At 32.7% G+C, this 27,322-nt stretch overlaps 1 protein-coding gene across 7 annotated transcripts in view; it reads left to right on the top strand.

Moving 5' to 3' along the window:
* The window catches only part of LOC111628551 (serine/threonine-protein kinase PAK 3-like), a 96,366-nt gene that overhangs the window by 13,520 nt on the left and 55,524 nt on the right, over positions 1–27,322 (top strand). For all 7 annotated transcript variants that reach the window (XM_023372371.1, XM_023372372.1, XM_023372368.1 and 4 more), the window contains 3 exons: positions 8,907–9,003; positions 9,080–9,168; positions 20,234–20,340. In XM_023372371.1, the coding sequence (XP_023228139.1) occupies positions 8,939–9,003; positions 9,080–9,168; positions 20,234–20,340 (261 nt within the window). In that variant the 5' untranslated portion in view covers positions 8,907–8,938. The remainder of the gene's footprint in view (positions 1–8,906; positions 9,004–9,079; positions 9,169–20,233; positions 20,341–27,322) is intronic.

The following is a 27,322-nucleotide window of genomic DNA, read 5'->3' as shown; positions in this document are numbered from 1 at the left end:
AAGACTATTGTATCGTTAAAAATTATTTTTTTATTTTGTACAAACAAAATAAATATATTGAAAAATATAAAAACAATAAAAAATTATACTTGAGAAGTTAATTTAGTATCAAAAATGTAAAATATTTGAGTAGCCGAAGACATAGCCAAAGATTACAGCGCCACAGCACTGGCAAAAATTTAAATTTGTCAACTGGAATTCTTTCGGATAACCGACGTTTTGGATAAACGACGCTCTACTGTATATATAAAACACAAAATTGACAAATTTTCACAGTATTCATGTAACAAGGTAAAATACTACACACGTTATGCACTTCCCTCCTCTCCTTTAAAGGGGGCTCAAGTCACGTTTTAAACAAGGGAACAAAGAAAGGTGCGTAACAAGGAAAAATTCAAAAACTAATCTTTTCGGATGAATCCTCCAATGATTTTCTTTCCCTCTGACACGTAGCTCGATGTAAAATCGTCATTATTCGAATGAAAATGGATTGCCGTATCTCTCTCTCTGTCTTCGTTTTCAACCCTCTCGATCTTGGCATCTCGATCTCCTATACACGTGGTCAGAACACCGCCAAACCTGGAACAAGAAAGAAAAAATGTCCCCAGAGATGTAGGTCACAACCTTTTATACCACGCTAAGCGGATATCCTGAAGAACATGACTACTACTAACCAATCCGACGGTCAACATAGGAAGGGTGATGCCACAAACAAAATGGAAGGGGTTGGGGAAAAACCAAAACAAAAAAAAATAGTCGCAAATCACTACAATTTCAACTGAATTTTGTATACTGTCCTGAGTATGGTGTTGATTTTTGAAGAAAAAATTTACTTCAACCTTAAGCTTCTGGGGTAGAAAGGGAATTGAAATAAGTGGGGGATTGAATTATTGCAAATTCTTTGATGTCTATATTGAGAACAAGTGGACAAAGCTTGTGGGTATGGGTGAATGAAGCAAATTGCGTCACCATGAAAATGGAAATTTTTTTTCTATGGAATGTTAAAAAAAAATTGTAATGTTTGACCAATTGGAGGAAAATTTTTTTAATAAAATCTGTTTTCTTTTTTCAATTAAATTGAATTTGTGATGCATTTTAAAGTGGATTGGAACTTAGTTTGTTATAGAATTCTTACTTGAAATCACACATGAAGGTATAGTTATCAAAATTTTTGTTATATATAGTCTATATTTGGAATAAATGGGTAAAGTGAGCTGGGAGTGGGCAGTTGTAGGCAGCCAGAGGATGAATCCCTTTTGTATAAAAAAAATTAAAAAAAACTTAAAAATAAGGAATAAGATAATTGAAAATAGTTTTTACATTCAAGATTTTAAGTGTGATAAATACTTTGTCGTGGTAATCTTTAAAGTGATAATACTGTTAACCAGTAGACAGTGGTAGATTTCTGCACTCATAAATCAAGGGGGCCTCAAAATTCAGCTCTCAAAATAAAAAAAATTATTTTATTTAATTATTATTTTTTTTATAATAAAAAAATAATTTAGCAGTATTCCCTACATTAAATTGACAAACCAGTAGTAAATTTTAAAATAAATTATTTTTTATATTCTTGGATTACTAGATTTTTTGTTTTTAATAGTTACCTATTGAAACTTAATAATTCTTGTACCAATAAGTTTCAATTTTTGTAATTAATACAATCTGAACATCAGTAACCTTTTACACACAGCCAGACTGTTGTAATTTTATATTGGTTAATTTTCAGTGTTATTTCCCTGTCTCACTTTTTTGGGCCATCGATATAGTGCCTACTGATTTTTTACTCTAGCTGTACTAGAGTAAAAAATGTGTGCTTAGAATGCACACTGTAGGGTGTAGGGGTAGTCAAAATATTTAGCGGGGGTTTCAAAATTGAATTGCACCTGGGGCCTCTCAAGTCCTAAATCAGCCACTGCCAGTAGATGTGAAACCAGTAAGGAAAAAATCAAATACAGTGGAACCTCAGTATATGTCTGCTTTAGAATACGTCCAATTAGGAATACATCCTGTTTGGACGAAACAAATTTTGCTCGGTATACAACTTTTGTTCAGTATACAACTTAATTCAATTATACGCGCCATCTATGAACAAGTAGCACTATCGGTGTACTAGACTAGACGTTAGCGGTGCTACGGTTTATAACTTTGTTAAATTTCTTCTGATTTTAATTTGTAAGTAACATTTCATTATTTTTATTAATCATGAATTGCAAAAGGGCAACAGAAAAATAAAAAAATGACTAGAATCACAACGGAACTGAAAAAAGAGATTGTTGAGAAATACGAAGGTGGCACGCGTGTTCGAGATTTAACTGTTGCATTCCGTATTCCGAGAACGACGATATCAACAATCGTGAAAAATAAAGACATTTATTAAATTTGCTAACGTTGCGAAAGGGGTTAAATCAATTTCTAAACAGAGATCGAAGACATTAGATCATGTTGAGAAATTGCTTTTGCTTTGGATAACTGAAAAACAGTGTACCAGCGACAGCGTATTGGAAGAAATTATTTGCGAGAAAGTTAAAAGGATACATGCTGATCTCGTGAAAAATCAAGCAGAAACTAGCGAGGAAAGCGAGGTGTTTAAAGCCAGCCATTTTTTTTTACATGAGAACGGATTAATCATTTTTACATTACTTCTTATGGAAAAGGTTGGTTTGGTATACGTCCTATTCGGTATAAGTCCAAACACCAGGAACGGATTAAGGTCGTATACCGAGGTTCCACTGTACTGGTTTGGCTACATATTCTCATCACTTTCAGTTTATATTGTTTCTGAAAGAATGCTTTACCTGTTCACAAATATTACCACCAATTCTAGTTTATTTGACCAAGGTGCTAAACAACTGAATGAGTTTTCTATACAGATAACTGAACCAAATGATGATAGGATATTAAAACAGTAACAGAAATTGTTTTGATTATATAGAAACTGGTTGCCACACAAACACGTGCTTAACTAATCAAATCTATTAATGAGACTTAACATTATATGGTAAAGTATATTATGGTATTATATGATATCTTATCAAGTATTGTAAAAGAGAAGTTTCTGATATCTAATAATGTGGCTCAGATTTTATTTAACTCAAGCACATCTCCAGTATTACTAACATTAATGTGTAATATATAAATACGTATACAGTGGAACCCGTTTAAGAAATTCCCACGTAAGTCCAAATTTTTTAGTCCCAGCATTTACACCATAAGGTGTGTTAAAATTTCCTTCATAAGAAGTTCTTGCATAAAATGTTTTCCTTTGTAAAAGCTCCCAAAATATTGTCAACAATATTTTACTCACTTAGGTTTCTATTGAAGACAAATTGTAATATTTTTCTTCACCATAACTTTATCACTTATGAAAACAGTAAAATTTTAATAAAGTAACAACAGATATTGATCATATTGTATATCAAACACCTGAATATCTGAGGTGGTTGCTAATTTTGCTATGGTCTTATTATTTTGACCATGCTTTCTATCTAGTGCTGTCCATTAATATGTCGTATCAATGCCAGAAACTTAAGCATCTTTGTCCAAGACTAAGTCCTAGGTTCAGTGTTTAAGAACACTGACAAAGACAAGAAGTTTTTGTGCAGAAATGATGAATTTTTGCATAGGGTCAATGATTTTCTCCTACAATCAGGATCTGTGTTAATGAAAGAAGATCCAACACCTTTGGTGCTGAGAAAAATAAAAAAAACTTTTCACTTTACCAGGTGTAACATCAGCGTTATCTGCATCTCTAGACCAATGTTTCTTAATTAATGGGGCTGTGGCTCCTGGGGGTCCATAAGAAGTTTGCCAGGGGACTGCCAAATTATGCAAAATTTCCTTCAGAATATAATAAAAAGAAAATTGATGTATAACCAAATATCGTATTGAAAAGTGAAATAAGAAAGATAAAGTTTTCGTATTTAGTTTTTTTTTTCATTTATTTCTTATTTTTGAATATTTTTGTTTTTTCTATGAATTTTTAAATGTTTATTTTATTTTTTGTTAAAAATTACTGGGTTTTTATGTTTCATTGTGAAGTTTGAATGTTATTTAAATAGATAATGAAATAATAAAGTTGTTTTATATTATATAAAAAAATAAAACAATAATAAAAAACAATTTATTATAGATAATTTAACAAATATAAATTATTATTAAAAAAATGGGGGTCACACAAAAATTATGAAATACTTGGTGGATCGCAAGTATAAAAAGGTTAAAAACCACTGCTCTAGACCCATTGGCCAATGTTGCATGTCCTAGACCAGCGTTTCTCAAAGTGGGCGATAACGCCCCCTTGTGGGCGCTGGAGGCTTTCAGGGGGGCAGTAGAAGGCTCAAAGAGAATTGGGGGGCGTTAAGGAAATATAGAGGGGCGACGGCAGACAAATTCTATATATAAAAATTCGACGGAATATATATAAAATGTTGACATTTTATATATTTTTTATTTTTTATTGAAGGTCACAACTTGAATATTTCTAACACATTGACTTTTATTTTAGCTCAGCGTTTCTCAAAGTAAGCAATAACGCCCCCTTCTGGCGCGATGAATAGATCTATGATAGAGGCAGGGTATTGAACGGTGACCAAAGGCAAAATTGGGGCTGATAAGAGGAAACTTTGCGTTTAATGGTTTCCAGATGATGAGAACAATGTACAGTAAGGGCACAAAGTGTGAGATTCATAGAAAAGTTTTCCTAAGAATATTTCCAATCCTTTTCTCACACAAGAGAAAATGGGTTGGGGGCGTTGGGTATAACTTTATGGAACAAAGGGGGCAGTGGATCGAAAAAGTTTGAGAATCACTGTCCTAGACTATTCTTTGAGGTAAAAACACAAGTCTGCCTGCCACTCCATCCCTTAGTGAATAAGCATTCCCACCCAACATATTTCCTAGAAAAAGTGCTTGCTAGGAAAATTGCTGCTCTAGTGCCTAATTCCAACCTGGCTGTATCTTCTACTCTGGAAGCAAAGTCTCTTACAATTAGTAGTGTTGGGTCTACACTTACAAATTTGTATCATTTTCTTCAAAATAGATGTGGTCTCTATACCCATCTGTGTCCCATTCTGAGGTAGTCATGCTTGCAAATACATTACTAATTGAAAATGATTGTTCTGTTTCACAAATACTGGGGTTGAGAGAGGAGCTTTGACTAATTACTGAGAACAACTATTTGTTTCAGTGGTAACATTTACTTGCAAGAGCAGGGAATACCTATGGGCTCATCTCTATTGGTCATCTTGGTGTAATTAGTCATGAGAGCCATAGAATTCAAAGTTTTTACATCCCCTTGTATATTTGAGGTATGTTTATGACATTTTGCTTGCATGGGAAGGCTCAGGCTTAGTTACAGGAGTTTGTGATTGCTATCAGCTATTTTCTTGACTATTTCCTTTACTATGAAAGAGGAGAAATATGCAAAGATCTTTTTTAGATCTTCTTGTATATAGATCTCACAACGGCATCTTGCTTTCTATGTATCATAAATTTGATGAATCTCCTTACATTATCCCTTCTACGGCTTTTCGGCTCTCAAGGTACGAGGACATGGCTATTATAATACCAATATGCAGGGCATTCTTATATTCATCCTCCCAATTTCTTGTAGATGATGAGATTTCCCTTCTTAAATCAGCTGTTTGCAGTGCTGGGTATTCTTTAGTCAAGTTCAAACATTTAGTTAACTGGGTCAAACGCATGTTATTTCCACCATCCACTTTGTATTTTAAGAAGGAATTAGTTTTCATAACCCCAGTCATTCTGTACCTGGGTCCTGCTTCATTAGATATTTGTCGAGTCTTCAAAAAATTTTGCTATATTTTGCCACTAGTGCCTCAGCCCATCCTTTGTACGATACTTTGTAATGATAGAGACAAGGTTATACTTTCTGAAAAGTTTGGGATATATTTTTTGCAAAATCTCCTAACTGGGTTGAAACTATCATATATTGGAGCCATTACTAGAATTTTCTGCCTCTGTCTTTCAGAACATCATGATGACGTAGCACACAGCAAGTGTACAACAGAGTTAGCTAAAAAAAAAAAAAAGCAATAGAAAGTAACTTCAAACCAATTTGATTGCAAGTTTCTATTCTAAAATGCTGTGGGGGATCGAAAAACGTTATTTATATGGGAATCACTTTACATCTCATTGTTGTCATTGTGCAACTCTCCACTCTCCCTTGCTGGATATACTGGAGTTGTGGACAACACCTGCTAAGGTTCTAAATCACAGGTTCCTGATAAAATGTTCTGTAGTGATAATATCACCACTGTTTTTTGTCCTTTATTATTTATATACTTTATTTTAATCCATTTATTCTTGATGTTTTATTTTATATTTCATTGTGTATTGTATTAATGTATAATTTTTGTAAACTGTAATGTATAATTTAAATTTCCATACCTGTGCAGGACAAACAATTTTGAATAACGTTGGTTGATGTTTGGATTTTTTTTTTTAATTCAAATGTTTTGTTCTCTGGAGTCTCTAACAATGATTCTGCCTGAAAAGGACAGTTTTATACTATCAAAAGTGCTTGCAAAATAAATCATTTTTGCATAATGTCAACAGACATGATATAGGTGATTCTGTTTATATTAATACTTGGCATGTGTAGCTATTTAAAACTTTAAAAAAAAGTCTTCTCTAATTTCAGTAATAATAACAACAATGAGAGCTTTTCAATATAAGAGGTATTACATTGGAATATACTTTTAACACCTGTTGTAATGAAATACTTTAGATTTGAAATCTAAAACTCGTTGTGTTAAGTAAGGATTTGCTAAATTATTGTGTGTTAATAGAGATGAAATGTTTCACTCTCCTGCTTGAAGAAAAATGACAAAATTCCTCACACTGCATTAGAAGTAATTATTTGATGTACAGTACATAATCATTGACTGCTACATGTACTGTAGCAGTCAATGATTATGTAATCTCATGTAGTTTTTGAACTTGTTTTGACATTTTCTCAAGTTAATCTCGGCATCATTGGGTGGATACCTTAGCTAGAATAATAATAATTAACTCATGTTAGAAGACAATAGTAAAAAATTTTTGTGTAACATTTTTCTAAACAGTAATTGATAAACAAAGTATAATTTCAGCATTCCATTAAGTGGCCTGGCCATTAAAATCTATCTGGTTTTTACTGTATAAAGAAGCACATTTTTTTGAGCAAGTTGGTTGGCAAAGGACAAAAATTTATTGTTACATTGCTTATTTCTGTTTCATTAATACACTACTGGGCAGAGAAAGTGAAATACTATGAGTGTTTCACTTTCTCTGCCCAGTAGTGTAGTAGTAATTATTTATATAACAATAAACTTGAAAATACTTAGTGTTAAAATTATTATTTCATATTTAAGTTTTTACCTTAGTTCATACAGAGATTAAATTGCTGGCAGAAATCAGGGTGAATATCGTCAGTGATATCCTTTCTGGCAAATTTGTTTTTTGACTTACCTCATTTTAATACGAACTTTCCACTATGTTGTCTCATTAGTGATGAATGTTTTTCAAATTTTTTGTGATGACAACAAGATTTAAAAGTAGCAACTATAAATAATGTAATATTTCTAATAATAATTTTATTATTATAATTAATTTTGAAATTTTCTTTTTGGTAAATAAACAGACAAAATAAACATAGCAGATAACAGATGTTTGTTTTTATCTTGTTTTGATATTGTTTGCTGCTGTTTGTGATTGATTGCTCATTTTACTAATATAAACATTGCTTAACCCAATCTTTCAATATTAAGACCACAAGATTGCTGGATTTTACCTGATATAATCAGCTATTTGTTTGTTCATTTTACTATTCAAAAATACATTTTTTGCATTTTGCTTTAGCTTCTGGTAGTGAATGTGTGTTGGAACTAAGCATAAATTCTCTACAATGAATCAATTCTTAAATTTGTGTCATTGGACATTAATCTATATTTAATTTTTTCTGAATTTATTTCAAAATTTGTATTATTATTATGCAGCTAGGTAGCCATTTATCTTTGACACATGAAAATTAGGAAGTATGTTTTTATTTTATTTTTTTCACATATTTTACAATTTTAGCAATAATGAAGTAATTTTAATGTTTGAAATGATATCTCTTAAACCACACAAAAGTAAGTATTATGCTTTCAACAATGTTCTAAAGGTGCAGAGAATATGGTGGGGGATATTGTGCAAAGATTTTGTTTCAATTTTCTGCAGGATATATACTGCCTTAGGTTATCTGTATAAAATTAATAGTAATTGTTTTTTGGACTAGTTACCCATTTTCAGGAGTTCAGAATATAAATCAAAAAGCATTCTTAAAATTAATCTTTTTTCTAATACAAAATTAAATTTTTTTAATATGAAATAAATTTTTGAAGGTAGGTAAAATCCAAAAGTACTGAGTTATGAAATAAAGGCAAAATAAACCATTATCCAGCACAAAAAAGTAAGACAGTTGTCTTAGTTTTTTGTTCTGGATATTGGTGTATTTTGCCTTTATTAAGTATAATCAGTTTTGTGTGGTTGTTTGTATTGAGTTATTGTTCTATGTGCAGTAAACTAGAACTGATTATACAAAGTTCACAATACATTTCTTTTTCCTAGCACTTTCTTTAATTTAACTAACGTTTTTGGCCATTTTAAATGGCCGAAAACATTAGTTAAATTAAAGAAGGTATTGTGAAACTTAGAGTTGTTTTAAAATGTTTTGCTTCAATAAACACATTCTAGATGTATATACAATCATTATAAAACTTCATACAATCATTATATAGTATGAAGTTTTCTAAGTGCTTTGAATGAATTGAAAATTTCTCAGAAATACTTTTTGCTCAAAAATAATGCTCGAAAATAAACTTCTGGACTAGTCCTTCACTTTAAATTTATTATTTCTTTTACAGAGCTAGCATTTTAATTTAAAAAAAAATTCAGAATGAATATGGGTGATAGTTTAGATGACAAACCACCTGCTCCTCCTGTAAGACTGACAAGCACAAGGTAATAATTCTGATATTTATTTTCTATTTTAATCTTTTTAATGTGTGATAGTTTAATGTATATTTAAATGTTTTAGGGAATCAACTGTACCAGTTGATATGAGGCCATTGCCTAAAGAACCAGAGAATGAAGAGAAAAAGAAAGTGAAACTCAAACCATCTAAGAGTAAGTAAAAATAGAGCATGTTTTTAATTTTTGAATAGTAACAAATAATAATTAAAATTTATGCAATAAAATTTTAAAAATATTTAATAGGCTTACATTTAATATTAGATTTGGTTTTATAAAGCAAATGATTTAAAGTTTCATCTAATTATTAATAGTTTTAAGCTAATTTTTTAAAATTTTCAACAATATATAGTATTTAGATAATAAAAAGTAAATTTTATTTTTCTTTAATATTAAACTTTGATATTTTGTCAGAAGATTTAATTATAATCTGTAATAACAATCTCTGTTAATATTCTACAGTTTCACACTGTTCAAAAACAATTTTTAAATGAAGTTTTCATTTTTGAATTGCTGCCAAACATATTTTTAAACTTTTAAATATGATATATATTTTTTGTAATATAAACAATGTAAATGTAATGTTTTATTACTATAGATTTCTTATCTATAGTAATAAAATATTACATTTACATTGTTTGTTTATTATAATTATATTAATTATAATTACAATTGTTTATTATTTCTTTTGTTGTGAATTTTTTGCAAACTTTAACATTTTCAAAAATGTTGTTTTGTCTATATATTAAATACAATGTAAATTGTGTTGAAAAGAAGTATTTATAATGATCTATAATAGTTTATTTTTATATTATAGGATTTTAGATTTTAAAAAAATTGCCAATATTGTGTAGACATTTATTAATACAAAGTATTGATAAATCTGAATGCATGATATTGAACTTTCCTATGAGTCAAAGTATTTTCTTTTTTGTTATTCATTAGTTAATTTTCAAATTAATATTTTGTTTTAAATTTATTGTTGAAATAATTTTTATGTTATTATTATTATAATTAATAAAATCTCTAACAATTTCTTGAATTGTTCTCAATGTGGTACAAATTTAGTATATTAAAAATTTTATGAATTGTGTTTGGCAAGAAGTCAAATATTAAAATTTAAAATGTTTTAAAATGAATTAATAAATAAGTCATTAAGATGATGTTGGTTACTAAAAAAACACATTCATCATCTTATTTTATATATATAATAATATACTATCACTGCACATCGGGTTGTATATAATACAATAAATCTGACTTACTGAACCTATAACCGATGCGTATCACTTTTTCTTTCACAAATCAAACGTTTTCATAACCCCTTCTGGGTTCTTCATCAGGATAACAGCTGGATCAAATAGCGATTTCAAAAAATTTGAATGAATCCCTCAATTCAGTTCAATTCAAATCAAAAAATTTGATTTTTTGATTTGAATTGAATTCAACTCAATTCAACTCAATTCAAAAAATTTGAATGAATTCCATCAGGGATTCATTCAAATTTTTTGAAATCGCTATTCGATCCAGCTGTTATCCTGATGAAGAACCCAGAAGGGGTTATGAAAACGTTTGATTTGTGAAAGAAAAAGTGATATGCATCAGTTATAGGTTCAGTAAATCAGATTTATTGTATTATTTTATATAACTATATATGCTGTATAATAGTAGTATTAGTTATAGTATTTAGGCTAACTATTTTATATACTAAAATATAAACAATATAATTAAAGAATTAACTGAAATAATAACAAAATATTTCTCCGAAATCCTTTAAGTGTTAACATAATTATTCACTGCTGATCTCTTTTTTATAATGAAGCTTGACATAGAAGTTTGGCAATTGTTATATGAAGGGAAAGTTGAAATTAACTGTTATATTCAAAGAAAATATGAAATGACAAATTTTGTTTTAAACATTGTATTATTTATAAGCTAATAAATCATTAAAAATATTTTTTATATATTAGAAAATAAAAATAGTTTTATTTATACATTTTAACTCAAAAGTGTATTTTCAATTTATAACTTGCAATAATTAAATTATTGCGATTAAATGAAGATTATGTATTGTATGTGCATACTTAAATTTACTGATATACACACATATGATATATTATAAGGACCTTGAATAAGTTCTCGCTGTTTTTTTGTGAAAATTAACATTTTATTTAAAAAAAAGTCGTAATAAACACGTCACTGAAAGTATTGTCCATCACTAGCCACTACTTTCTCCAATCGTTCTGGCAGCATTTGAATTCCATGTCGGAAAACGACACGTTTTTTGAGGCTATCCAAGAATCAACCCATTTTTTGGCATCTTCATAAGAACGAAAGTGCTGCTCAGCCAGGCCACGTGACATCGATCGGAACAAGTGATAATCAGAAGGGGCGATGTCTGGTGAATACGGCGGGTGGGGTAGGACTTCCCATTTAAGCGTTTCCAAGTACGTTTTCACCGGTTGTGCAACATGTGGCCGAGCATTGTCATGTTGCAAAATCACTTTGTCGTGTCTCTGCTCATATAGCGGCCGTTTTTCCTTCAATGCTTGGCTCAAACGCATCAATTGTAGTCGATAGCGATCTCCCGTGATAGTTTCGTTTGGTTTGAGCAGCTCGTAATAAACTACACCTAGCTGATCCCACCAAATGCAGAGCAGAAGCTTCGAACCATGGATATTCGGCCTTGCTGACGATGTTGATGCATGACCGGGCTTACCCCACGATTTTCTACGCTTAGGGTTATCGTAGTGTATCCATTTTTCGTCACCCGTCACGATACGATGCAGAAAACCTTTCCTTTTCTGCCGTTGAAGCAGCTGTTCACATGTGAAAAGACGCCGTTCGACATCTCTCGGCTTCAACTCGTACGGCACCCAATGTCCTTGCTTTTGAATCATTCCTAATCCTTTTAAACGTTTCGAAACTGTTGTGTGATCAACTCCTAATGATTCTGCAAGTTCAGCTAGCGTCTGACATGAGTCTTCATGAAGTAATGCCTCTAATTCCTTGTCTTCAAACTTTTTTGGTGCACCAGATCGTTCTTTATCTTCAACATCAAAATCATTATTTTTGAAGCGTCTAAACCAATCTCTGCATGTTGTTTCCGACAGAGCATGGTCGCCGTAAGTCTCAACAAGAATTCTGTGTGCTTCAGCTGCAGATTTTTTTTGAATAAAATAGTGCAATAAAATTCCCCGCAAATACTCTTTTTTTGGCACGAAACTAGACATGTTTAACACAATGAAAAAATAAGTTGTTTACACTTTGGTGAAATGACGTATACTGAATTTCAAGGTCACTTATTGTACTTCCTTACAGATGCGTCACCATCTAAAAATAAACACACGTGGTTCTGGTAACGCCATCTGTTGGAAAACAGCGAGAACTTATTCAAGGTCCTTATATATGGATAAGTTCATGCTGAAAGATAGCATGACAGTTTTTTTGTTTAGTACCAATATAAAATCTCATATGAACTATTATTTGATAATCTTTTGCATAATAACCTCTGAAACATTCATGCTTTTCACATGTAAATTATGCTGGCATTAAATGTGAGTCACTGTATAACTATAAATAAAGTAATTTATGTATAAATATTTATTTTCATTTGATTTATATAGACACATAACAGAAGTATATTTATTAATGTTAAAACAGGATCTGATGAAATGGTTTTGCTTTATTTATTTTTATCATATCATTTACAAATAAACTTTGTTAAGGTTCCATATCTAATTAAATTATATACAGGAAATCCTTGTTCATTTGAAACTAAAGGGATAAAATAATCAGTTTCAAATTAACAAGTTTTAAACTAACAGAGATTTACATATTTCTGTACAATATGCCAAATGCCATGTAATTGATGTAGCTATATTCAGTTTACTTAATAAATTACATGTACAGAACACTTTTTTTTTTAATAATAATTATTATTTTATGAAGGTTCTCACCAAACATCTGCTTGCTGTTTACCTGCCATTTATTAATAATAATAATAATAATAATAATAATAAACTCTCCTGTGGTCACCACCTGGTCGTGGTGGGAGAGCCCAGTAATTTTACTGAACCATAGGGCAATGCAGGCTGGAGCACAAGCTCCTGGTAGGGACACCCATGCCAGTAAGGTCTATGGGGAGAAATGAAGCTAAGAGTGACCACACACCCACATTATGTGGAGATAATCATAATGGTAGTAACCAGATCAAAGTGTGATACCGGCTCGGACGTCGCCCGGGTTAACAAGGTCCGCGTTCGTGGGTTAGGCAGAGGCTCACGTTCGAAAAATAGGCTCCAGTCTCCCTTGGTTACCGGTGGCGAAAGCAGCGCCGGCCCAAGCATGGCTACTGCAATGCCCTCAACAGATGTGAGGAATCAACCTAGCCTTGGTGTTTCTGTGGCAATGCATCCACAGACCACAAAGGCTGGAAAACCACGCCAACGGATGAAATGGACAACAGAAATGAACGAGTTTATCATCCGCACTTACTACACCATCACAAGACTCGAAACAAACATGACAGCATACAGACAACAACTACACCATAGATTCACACAACAATATCCTCACCTCACTGTCACCGAACAAAGGGTTGTTGATCAAAAAAGAACAATTATACACAACAACCTTATCCCACAAACAACACTTGAACTTATCAAACAACAGGTTGCTGATCAAATACATCAACAGACAGAAACATTTAACATTAATGAAGATCACGTAACCTGTCAGGATAATCCAGCAACAAGCATTGATAATAGTACACATACAACAACTACCATTAATGATACTACAGACACTTCCTCATCCATCACTGATAACATAGACATAGATTTAGTTAATACACTCTCACTTATATTTCAGGAAACACTCACTAAATATACAGGTACAGATCCCACACAAAGACCACGAATACCGAAAATCAACACGTCAAAGGTAGTAGGAAAAACACTAAATTATGTAAACACTCACTTACTACCAAACTACATTCATTCAATTTCTACACTCTCAGACATTCATACATTAGTTTATGCTGGGGCAGTCACAGTAGTAACACACCATGGACTGAAAATACACTCACAGACAGACACACACAAAACACAATTCTATCACAAGCCTGCCTGGCAGAGAAGAATAGAAACACAAATAAATGACATTAGACAGCAATTAGGCAGGCTGACACAATACACTAAAAACAACATAACACCCAAATTAAAGAAACAACTCAAAAACATTTTCAAGAAAATCAAAACACACACAAAACATGAACATCACAACACACACATTACAGAATACATCGATACACTAAAACAAAAACTCGCAGCCAAAGCACGTAGACTCAAACGATACAAAACATGTACACTACGAAAACAACAAAATAAATTATTCACAAACAATGAAAAACTTTTCTACAGACAAATCAGTACCAAAACAAACACTGATACACAGCACAGTGGCACACCAACAGAAGAAGAACTCACAACTTATTGGTCTTCTCTTTGGTCCAATGCTGTTAAACACAATGCTGATGCAGGCTGGATCGAGGAGGAGAACAGAAACTTGCACAACATACCAACTATGCCCTGTGCTGAAATAAACATACACGACATTCGCTACGCTGTTAACAGAACACACAACTGGAAGACACCTGGTGTAGACAACATTCACAATTTCTGGTACAAAAAGTTTACATCACTGCACCAGGAACTAGCTAAACATCTAACACACATCATCATCAATCCACAAGACATGCCAAAATTTCTTACTCAGGGCATCACCTACATGAAACCTAAAAACAACAAAACCACAGACCCCACACAATACAGACCAATTACATGTCTTCCAACACTCTACAAATTATTGACATCCTGTATCACAAACAAAATATACAAACATGTTGAAGAACACGACATTCTTACAGAACAACAAAAAGGTTGCCGTAGAAATCACAGGGGATGCAAAGAACAGTTACTCATAGATTCAGTCATTCTACGGCAAGCACACAAACAACACAGAAACATACACATGGCATATATAGACTACAGAAAAGCATTCGACAGTGTTCCACACAGTTGGCTGCTACATATTCTACACATGTACAAAATACATCCATCACTCATTGCATTCTTCGAAAACACTATGCAGCACTGGAGAACAACACTACATCTCAGGGTTAGTAACACTTCCATACAAACAAACGAAATATTCATTAGGCGAGGAATTTTTCAAGGAGATTCCTTGAGTCCTCTCTGGTTCTGCCTAGCCCTGAACCCATTATGCAACATGTTAAACAACACACAATATGGCTACAATATCATACATGAAAAAACAACACAGTTTACGCTGTCACATCTCATGTACATGGACGACATAAAACTTTATGCATCCGCACAGAAACAACTTCATCAACTTATACAAATCACACACTCATACACTAAGGACATACAAATGGAGTTCGGCTTAGATAAATGCAAAAAACTTCACATAGAGAAAGGAATCCTGAAGAAAGAAGATTTTGCACTTGGAAATGGGGATGTTATTGAATCCATGGAAGAGGGTGAGTTCTACAAGTATTTAGGATTCCAACAGGCCAAACTTACAGAACATATACAAATAAAGCAAAGATTAATTAAAGAATACCGAAGTAGGTTAAACGCTATCCTCAGAACACAGTTAAATGCAAAACACACAGTTAAAGCAATAATCACATGTGTCATGCCAGTACTCATACTCTTTTGGAGTTATACATTGGACTCACACAGATCTCAAGCAACTCCAAATGAAAACAAGAACAATGCTTACTAAGCATAAACAACATCATCCTAAATCTGCCACAGAAAGATTAACCCTGTGGTGTATCCCACCATGTATATGTATATTTTAGTCTGTATAATCTTATGCTATCTATAATTTCCTCTTCTACTAAAAAGAGAAAAACTGCACTATTTTTCCTCTTTTCTGTCTCTTCCAACCTATTTGCACTTTCTGGCGAGTTTTGGGCTAAAAAGAAAAAACAACCGTGAAGGTAGCATAGGAGGACGGGACTTTTCTTTGTTTCATTCTGGGGGAAGCGAGCGAGAAGGAACGACGTGAGGTGGACAAGGGAAGGAATCCATGCGGTTAAGGAGCGTACTTCAGGAGCTTGCCCAATTTGTTGTGCAGATAAGAGTGACTTTCTTCTACTTTCACTTTTCTATCTTTACTCCTAACATAGATTATATTAGTCATATTTTAGATATAGTTAATTATAAGTAATATTATAATACGGCCTCGGGACTCGCACGTGCGATCGGGTGTACAAGTTGTGATAAGAACATAAAAAGAAGAATGATTCTTTTGTACCACGGACGGGCTCGTGATTATGTATTAAAGTAAAAATTTTAAATAAATAACTTCATCTATCTTTATTGAAAATTATATTAATTTGTGGTGTCGTCTTGTACTTTACGGTTGTTTATTAACCCGTCACACCACAACCCTTTTACGTAAAGATGGCGGACATGGCCTGATTGACATAGTTAACCTTCACTACAAACAAATACAGTCACTGCGAGAGTTTTTCTACAAGAAACAAGAAACATCACAGTTACATAAAGCAGTAACTCTAGCAGACTCAAATAACACACCATTAAACTTACACTCACAACATACAGACATGACACAACATATAAAAAGCATAGACAACATTAAGCAATCATGGGCTCAAAAGGCTCTCCATGGCAGGCATCCTTACGACCTGGCCCAGGATTTTGTTGACAAAACTGCGTCAAACAGCTGGTTAGATCGGGGATGCCTCTTTGGGGAGACGGAAGGATTCATGATTGCCATACAGGATCAGGTCATAAATACTAAAAACTACAGAAAACACATACTCAAAGATACAACACTCACAAATGACACATGCAGAAAATGTCACATCATGCCAGAAACTATACAACACATCACTTCTGGTTGCAAGCTCTTGGCACAGACAGATTACTTACATAGACACAATCAAGTAGCAAATATAATACACCAAGAGCTTGCAAAGAAACACAAATTGGCAGACATCCACGAACCATACTACAAGTATATTCCACAGACAGTATTGGAAAATAACACGCACAAAATGTACTACGACAGAGCCATAATCACAGATAAAACAATTTACTACAACAGACCAGACAACACTCTCATTGACAAACACAATAAAACCACATACATTATAGACATAGCCATTCCAAACACTCACAATGTACAAAACACATGAACTGAAAAAATTAGCAAGTACCCAGAACTTGCCCAGGAAATAAGGCATCTGTGGAGGATGGATAGGGTAATTATTGTACCTGTTGTTCTCTCCTGTACAGGTGTGATACTACACAATTATATAAAAGCCTGGGAATATTACAATTGAATAAAAATACATACATCACACTACAGAAGGCCACTATATTGAATACATGCTATATTGTTAGGAAATTCCTGAATACAGACAATGACACACTTATTTAATTTTAGTTTTTGGTTGCTATGCCTTGACTCTGGTCTGGCATAGTACACAGCCACCGGTGTGAACTGAGTATAACCCACTAAACACAACAATAATAAATTATTATTATTATAAATAAATGGCAGGTAAACAGCACATGCTTGGTGAGAATCTTGTAGGTTTCCAGAAAAGTTTTATAAAAAGTAAAGTAGAATTCTTGAAATGTGGCCCAAATTATTTTACAGTAGTAAATTGCCTGAATTTAGTAGTTAGAATCCTACAAATATCTCAATCTGCTACCTGTAGTCCAATATTGCAACCCTGAATCCTAGCTGTATTTTGAGATAAGATAGTTGATGGGTAAGGTGACACTGAAAAATGTGTTATTGTAAAAGCAAAGCCATGTTGACCATATTAGGTCTAGTATTCTGTTATAGTATGGAGATGTGTGAACTTTGATCTAAACATGTGTGTTAATATGTACCTATCACAGTTTGGACAGAATTTTTATTTCAAATTTCAAAGTAGCTGTATTTCAAATTAATCAAATTCCTTAACATATAAATCTCTCTATTCTCAGTCAAGATAAATATTACACTTATGAACAAACTGGATTTTGAACCATCAAAGTTTGACTTAACAAGGATTTCCTGTATAAGTTCATAGCTGTATGTCCAGAATTGTTTACCAAGTTAAAAGTCATGTACACTTGAAATTAGTTCAAAAGCTATCAATGTGTAAACTACTAAGAAAAATTTATATCTAGAAAGTCAATCATTTCCTTAGATGCATTGTTCTTAGCTATATATACTTTGTTTTCTCAACTATAAGGACAGTCCACAGAATTTAGTGTTTTATATTGATTTATAATAATCAACTATATTATTGAGATAGTTTATATTATGATTTTATTGTTTGATATTTAAATATCTCCAAAATTTCTCTCAAATTTCAAACTGAAAGATTATGCACACAACCACATACTAATGTAATTTATTTTCCATCATAACAGAATTGTGAAGCACATGGTTAAACACAAGACCAAAAAAAAAGGATCATCATAGACATTGATTTTGAAAATTAGGCAATATGAAAATGTTTCAATATCATAGGAAACGTTACATTACATTAAAAGAGTAGAGAGGTTGTCTGTATATGCACAGACTTTACCTCTAAGAAATTAGAAGTGTTGAAATTGAAATCAGAAGAGGAAGTGATAGTAAGTAGGGAGGGAAAGAAAATAGGGAAAGATTGAAGGGAAGTGTTGGATCATTGAGCGTCTGCATCGGAATTGTTGAATAAGTAAAATACAGTGACAAAACAAAATATGTTCAGTAAACAGTATAAAAACAAACATGACAAGTTTGTGCATGCGAGTGAATGTGTGCAGCAAAGGGGGGAACAGGTACAAAGTTTCAACAATTACAAAGTATGCTGTAAATTGGGTTGACAAAGAGATAAAACATTATAAACTTTAGCATTAACAACATTGAAGAATCTAGTAGATATAAACCCAGTGGGTCTAATTTGCATATGCCAGTATAGTCAAATCACGGGTTGAACAAATTGGGCGAGTAGCCGGCCTACCTTAAATGATATCAGCCAGTCTATTATTGGTCCAGATGTGGGATGTGGCCATGTCACTAATCTTGCTGGCTACTGGAATTCGTGGGCCTGAGTTTTTTTGTATTGCATATGAAATTCTTCATTTTCGTCCATAGTTTTTTGTTATCAAGAATGTCTACAAGATTGGGGGGGCCAGTTGAATCCTGTTTGGAGATATTCTTGGAAGAGTTCTGCACGTTGTTGGTTGTATTTGTTGCAGCTGAAGAGAAAATGTAGCGCATCGTCTTCACTCTGTCCATCACAATTGCAGGTGCTGTCGATCTGCTTACCAAAATGGTGCAGGTATGATGCAAAGTTCCCGTGTCCTGTAAGGCACTGGGTCACCTTTGCATCTGGCTTTTTTAAGATGCACAAGGGAAAGTATAAAGTTGTGACACATCCTTCCTGTACCAGCGCAGTCCCACTCCTTCTGCCACATATCATTAGCTATCTGTTGTAAGTGATGTTTCAGGGAAATTGCAGGTAACTTCTTGTAGGTGAGTTTTGAAGACAATGTGCAGGCTGACTTGGCCAACTTGTCAGCCAATTCATTACCTTCGTGGCCCTTGTGAGCTGGGATCCAAGTAAACTGTAGGTTACAGTTTCTTCCCAGGTTTTGAGTAGCCTTTATCACTTCAGCAGCTAGAACAGATGATTTCTTTTGGTAGTTTAAAATGTGAAGGGCCACTTTACTGTCCGTAAAGATGTTAACGTTGCCCTTATAATATGTATAATAATTGTCTGTGCATTGGATTGCCTTGCGAATGGCCCATAGCTCGGCCTGAACAATGGTACAGTGGGCTGCCAACTTAAGGTGTGCCTGGTATGTCTTGTGACCATTCTTATGGAGGATAACAATACCAGACCCTGTCCCGTGTTTGCTCTTTGAGCCATCAGTATATACATACCAATTAGTGCAATTGTGCATGGTTTTATCAAAGTTCATGTTTAGTATTAAAACATAATTTTCTAATAATTAAAAATTAATGGTATATAAAACAATAAATTATTTTTGATAGCTAGCTAACTAGTTAAAATTTACTTGCTATGGTATGATGAATGTTCATAAGGTTTTATTTAAAATTATGAACTTAAACTAAATTATTACATAATTAATTATATTAATACATTTTTTAGGTACAAAGAAAGATCGCAAGGAAATTGAAAAACCAGTGATTTCACCTCCAACAAATTTTGAGCACACAGTTCATGTAGGCTTTGATGCTGTAACTGGAGAATTCACTGTAAGTTAAATTGGTAATTTATGCATGAATAAAGAGAAGTTGAATATTTATTAGGTAAATTTGATATATGAATATATTTAGTTCTTTTAAATATTACAATAATAAATAACTATATAACTGCATTTAGTTATTTAAAACTACATTTTATGTTATAGAACTAAATACAATAAAACATTAAAACAAACTTGTCTTAACTATATTACTGAATGTTCATGTCATTAAAAGGAGATATATACCGTATATTCCGGCATATAAGACTACTGGGCGTGTAAGACAACCCCCGACTTTTACAGTTAAAATATAGAGTTTGGGATATACTTGTCCTATAAGACAACCCTCCCGACTTTTGAGAAGATTTTCCTGAGTTAAAAAGTTGTCTTATACACCAGAATATACGATATTATATTATTTTAACTCAAACTCTAAAAATTTCTTCTTTCTATATACCTGGAGACAAAATTGTTTATACCCCTCAAGCTACAAGGAGAATTTGTATAGCAAAACCAGTCAAATTTCCCTTTGGATGATTTTTTTTTCTCAAACGGATGAAACTGATTTTGCCCGATTTTCGTGTTTACTAATAGTCTTTAATGATTTGATTTGAAAGATTTTCAAATGTTTTACATAAAAGAATTGTATAGAATTCTAATTGCTTAATTTAAATATATTTAACCTTTAATGTCAAATTATCATATTGTATTTTTATTTTAATTACTTTCGTTAGTTTTTCTTATTTTAATGTTTTTGATTCTTTGTATTGTCTAGATATCTTTCATAGTTTTAAAAGCAGGGCTGTGGAGTCAGAGTTGTGGAGTTTTGGTGCTTTAGTTAGTTGGAGTCAGCAGATTTTCAACAACTCCGACTTTTTTTACTTTCCTAACTTGTTATGTATATAAAACAGATAAGTATTGGAATTGTGTCAAATTTGACCCTCTGAGTTTTTTGCAAATTGCATGTTTTGGAGATCTCCCAAGCACAAAAAAATGTCAAATAAAGGGGGAAAACTTGTGTGTGTTGGCATCTAATGTGTTTAATGTCTTTATTTTCTGTTTTGAAATATCAAACAATATCTCAGAATGGGTTTAACCTTGAAGTTTAAACAAAATTTGGCATGGTAGCTTTGTGTATAAAGAGCATTAATGCTATTAAATTTTGGTTCTTAATTAAAGCTTGACAGTGTGTAGAAATAGAAGGGGTTATTCGGTGTGGTTGGACTTGATATTTTACTCGTTATTAGCATTCACAATTTTTTTTTTATAAAACTCGTCTCTATCCTAAAAATTAAGCTTTGTCATTTTATAATAGTACAGTAAAACCTGGTTAAGATGTTCTTGCCTGAGACTTTTTTTTATCCTAAGTCATTCAAATTCTGCAGTACAGTAGAACCTCGAAAACTCGGCCTAATGTGGACCGAAGGGTGGCCGAGTTTGTAAAAATGCCGGGTTATCGGGAATGGGGTTAAAAAAAATAAGTACGAGTGTTTCCTCAGAAAATACTGTACTGTACTTGTATGTATTGTTTACTTGAGAATATAACAGAGAATAAACTGCCCAAATACTCTTAAATAGAGGAAAAGTACGTCCTTTATGAAGGCATAGAGCATAGGCATAGGCTTTACTACATGAAAATGAAAATTAATGAATACACTGTGTACAGTAATTTACCTGATAAGACAGACTTCAGAAAAATACTTTATGAGAGCTATTATACTTTTATAAAGCTGTCTATAATGAAAATTAATTAACTAAGGATTTTTTTGCCCTGCCAGGGTGTGGTCGAGTTATCCGGAGTGCCGGGTTATCGAGAGCCGAGTTTTCGAGGTTCTACTGTATCATCATTTTGCTCATAAACAATGACCTCAAAAGATGTCACTGGCCCGGGGGAAATTTACATGGGCCTTGGGAATGTTTGAAAAAAGTTTGGAATGAAGTCTGTGAATCCTGAGCCTGGGAAATTTTACCATATCATCCCACTCTCTTGTTGGACCTGTCCATAAGATTCTTGTTAAAAATTCCTGCTAAGATGTTCCCTCGTGAGATATTACAAAGTATCAATTCCATGAAGCAATTTTTATCCCCTTTAAAACGATCATGTCTGTGACCAATAGTATTTTTCTCAGGGTGCATTTACTTCTGAGCTAATTTTACTGTCAGCACGTGCTCAGCCTGTATACTTTTGCCTGAGCGCCATGCTCATTGGCATTTACTTTAGAGCTATGTGATGTCATGTTTAGCAAAATTGGTAAGCTCGGAGTTATAGCTAGTTCATTGTCAAGCTTTGTGCTAATTCAATATGGCTGCTTCCATGAAAAAATTACTTTCCGTATGAAGTAATGAAAATGGAATTATTTTTGGAGAAATAAACTGCAGGAAGTATTTTTATTGCTAAATTTCAAGTATTTGTTGTATAAAATGTTTACAATGATCTTATTTTTATTGTAAGGTTCAATAGCTTTTAGATGACTTTTTTCATAAACAGATGTGAAAAAAATTAAGTTTGTTTATTGTTTATGATTAAAATTGATTTATTGTTTATGATTAAAAGTGAAGTTTACATTGTAAGAGTTTGGAATCTTCAGAAATGTTACGTTCAAAGTATTAAATAAATTGTAAAGAAATGAACAGCATTAATAGTAATCCAAAACTACATAAGTTCGTATACTTGAATGAATTTTTACTTGCATATGGGAAATGACTTCTGAAGAAATTGTATCGTTTGAATACCATTTTTTCATTACAAACTAAACTTATATGATGACAGAGTAATACTTATTTTTATTGAAATAAGCTCCTGCTGCTTCAGTTGAAGTCTTAATAGCTGTATGCTTTTCATCAATAGAGCCTCTAATTCCAAGAAAACCAGATTGGGTATAAAAAAAATTCCATTATTCTTACATCATCCTGCTCTGTGATGGCCAAGAGATTTTTTCCATTTTCATTTAACACAGAGAGAATTAAAGACCTTATTTAAAATATTCCGTGCAGTCCGTCTAGACTAATAGTTCCCAATTAGTGGTACGCTTACTCCTGGGGGTTCGCGAAATTGCATGAAGGGGTACATGCGGCAATCTAAAATCGGTCGATTTAAAATTTAAATGCATGAGATGAAGCAATCAAAAAATTAATGGGTGGACCATCAAAAATTCGGCAATTTACAACATGATGTCGAATGTACAAATTCGTTTACTCATAACTAAAAATATTCTCGAAATTTCATCAAAAAAGTGCATTTGTGACAATCCCTAAATGAAATTCTTACGCAAGAAACAAAAATTGTACAATTAACACAATTTGTTTTCGCGAAATTAATTTTGAAAATTTTTGTTGCTGTTATTTCTTGCTTGCGACAACACGATTTCTCGCAGAGTATAATGAAACTTCACTGAGTTTAATAATCAGTTGCAACATCTCGCTTTTAAATCGGGCTAGAATTTATGATGTCAGCGAAGTGGCAATAAAATATTTACTACCATTTTGCACAACATACAACTGCGAGAGCGGATTTTCGGCCATGACAAACATGAAAACTAAACATCGTCACCGACTTGAGTCAACTCAAAGATGACTCGAGACTGAAGCTGACCAAAAAGCAACCAGATTTTACAAAGTTGTACAAAGAAAATTGTGCACATTTGTCACATTAAAATTAAATAACCTTATGTTGTTTTCATTATTACTAGAATTGTATTTTAAAGGTAATAAATGTTAAAAAAAAAAATTATTCTATTTATCACTAGCCACACCCACAGCTTCGCCCCATTATATCAAATTTTTTTGTGGGAGTAAGATATTTTCTCGCAGTAAAATGTAGCCTATGTCCATCTTCAACATGTAAGCTATCTCTGTGCCAAATTTTATTAAAACCTGTTTAGCGGTTTAAACGTGAAAAGGTAACAGACAGACAGCCAGAATTGCCTTCGAATTTATAATATTAGTATGGATTAATATGAATTTCAGTTATAAGAGGGTACGCGAGTTTTAGCTCTTTTTTGAAGTGTTACATAGGAAAAATTAATTGGGAACCACTGGTCTAGACCTATTAAAACGATTGCCAATACCCTTAGAGGAAAGAAAGAAAAAAAAATGTTTTGTATTTAATATCAATTATTTGTTGATTTTAAACTCGGTTTAGTTACATCATAAAAGAGCAACGTCACATCCATTCACTGGGTAATAAAAACAATCACATTAAATATGTATTACAGTCGATCCCCCTATAAGATCATTGATTTTTCCGTTTTATCTGAATTACATGTTGTACGAGTCACTTAGATTTTACAAATACGTGTGCCGGGCTGTGAACGGCTCACATATTTGTAAAATCTAAGTGACTCGTACAACATGTAATTCAGATAAAACGGAAAAATCAATGATCTTATAGGGGGATCGACTGTAATACATATTTAATGTGATTGTTTTTATTACCCAGTGAATGGATGTGACGTTGCTCTTTTATGATGTAACTAAACCGAGTTTAAAATCAACAAATAATTGATATTAAATACAAAACATTTTTTTTTCTTTCTTTCCTCTAAGGGTATTGGCAATCGTTTTAATAGGTCTAGACCAGTGGTTCCCAATTAATTTTTCCTATGTAACACTTCAAAAAAGAGCTAAAACTCGCGTACCCTCTTATAACTGAAATTCATATTAATCCATACTAATATTATAAATTCGAAGGCAATTCTGGCTGTCTGTCTGTTACCTTTTCACGTTTAAACCGCTAAACAGGTTTTAATAAAATTTGGCACAGAGATAGCTTACATGTTGAAGATGGACATAGGCTACATTTTACTGCGAGAAAATATCTTACTCCCACAAAAAAATTTGATATAATGGGGCGAAGCTGTGGGTGTGGCTAGTGATAAATAGAATAATTTTTTTTTTTAACATTTATTACCTTTAAAATACAATTCTAGTAATAATGAAAACAACATAAGGTTATTTAATTTTAATGTGACAAATGTGCACAATTTTCTTTGTACAACTTTGTAAAATCTGGTTGCTTTTTGGTCAGCTTCAGTCTCGAGTCATCTTTGAGTTGACTCAAGTCGGTGACGATGTTTAGTTTTCATGTTTGTCATGGCCGAAAATCCGCTCTCGCAGTTGTATGTTGTGCAAAATGGTAGTAAATATTTTATTGCCACTTCGCTGACATCATAAATTCTAGCCCGATTTAAAAGCGAGATGTTGCAACTGATTATTAAACTCAGTGAAGTTTCATTATACTCTGCGAGAAATCGTGTTGTCGCAAGCAAGAAATAACAGCAACAAAAATTTTCAAAATTAATTTCGCGAAAACAAATTGTGTTAATTGTACAATTTTTGTTTCTTGCGTAAGAATTTCATTTAGGGATTGTCACAAATGCACTTTTTTGATGAAATTTCGAGAATATTTTTAGTTATGAGTAAACGAATTTGTACATTCGACATCATGTTGTAAATTGCCGAATTTTTGATGGTCCACCCATTAATTTTTTGATTGCTTCATCTCATGCATTTAAATTTTAAATCGACCGATTTTAGATTGCCGCATGTACCCCTTCATGCAATTTCGCGAACCCCCAGGAGTAAGCGTACCACTAATTGGGAACTATTAGTCTAGACGGACTGCACGGAATATTTTAAATAAGGTCTTTAATTCTCTCTGTGTTAAATGAAAATGGAAAAAATCTCTTGGCCATCACAGAGCAGGATGATGTAAGAATAATGGAATTTTTTTTATACCCAATCTGGTTTTCTTGGAATTAGAGGCTCTATTGATGAAAAGCATACAGCTATTAAGACTTCAACTGAAGCAGCAGGAGCTTATTTCAATAAAAATAAGTATTACTCTGTCATCATATAAGTTTAGTTTGTAATGAAAAAATGGTATTCAAACGATACAATTTCTTCAGAAGTCATTTCCCATATGCAAGTAAAAATTCATTCAAGTATACGAACTTATGTAGTTTTGGATTACTATTAATGCTGTTCATTTCTTTACAATTTATTTAATACTTTGAACGTAACATTTCTGAAGATTCCAAACTCTTACAATGTAAACTTCACTTTTAATCATAAACAATAAATCAATTTTAATCATAAACAATAAACAAACTTAATTTTTTTCACATCTGTTTATGAAAAAAGTCATCTAAAAGCTATTGAACCTTACAATAAAAATAAGATCATTGTAAACATTTTATACAACAAATACTTGAAATTTAGCAATAAAAATACTTCCTGCAGTTTATTTCTCCAAAAATAATTCCATTTTCATTACTTCATACGGAAAGTAATTTTTTCATGGAAGCAGCCATATTGAATTAGCACAAAGCTTGACAATGAACTAGCTATAACTCCGAGCTTACCAATTTTGCTAAACATGACATCACATAGCTCTAAAGTAAATGCCAATGAGCATGGCGCTCAGGCAAAAGTATACAGGCTGAGCACGTGCTGACAGTAAAATTAGCTCAGAAGTAAATGCACCCTGAGAAAAATACTATTGGTCACAGACATGATCGTTTTAAAGGGGATAAAAATTGCTTCATGGAATTGATACTTTGTAATATCTCACGAGGGAACATCTTAGCAGGAATTTTTAACAAGAATCTTATGGACAGGTCCAACAAGAGAGTGGGATGATATGGTAAAATTTCCCAGGCTCAGGATTCACAGACTTCATTCCAAACTTTTTTCAAACATTCCCAAGGCCCATGTAAATTTCCCCCGGGCCAGTGACATCTTTTGAGGTCATTGTTTATGAGCAAAATGATGATACAGTAGAACCTCGAAAACTCGGCTCTCGATAACCCGGCACTCCGGATAACTCGACCACACCCTGGCAGGGCAAAAAAATCCTTAGTTAATTAATTTTCATTATAGACAGCTTTATAAAAGTATAAAAGCTCTCATAAAGTATTTTTCTGAAGTCTGTCTTATCAGGTAAATTACTGTACACAGTGTATTCATTAATTTTCATTTTCATGTAGTAAAGG

The sequence above is a fragment of the Centruroides sculpturatus genome, unplaced genomic scaffold (genome assembly GCF_000671375.1).
Source record: "Centruroides sculpturatus isolate CEXI.00-Female unplaced genomic scaffold, Cexi_2.0 scaffold217, whole genome shotgun sequence".
Lineage (NCBI taxonomy): Eukaryota > Metazoa > Arthropoda > Arachnida > Scorpiones > Buthidae > Centruroides > Centruroides sculpturatus.
This window is presented reverse-complemented; position numbering and strand designations above follow the sequence as displayed.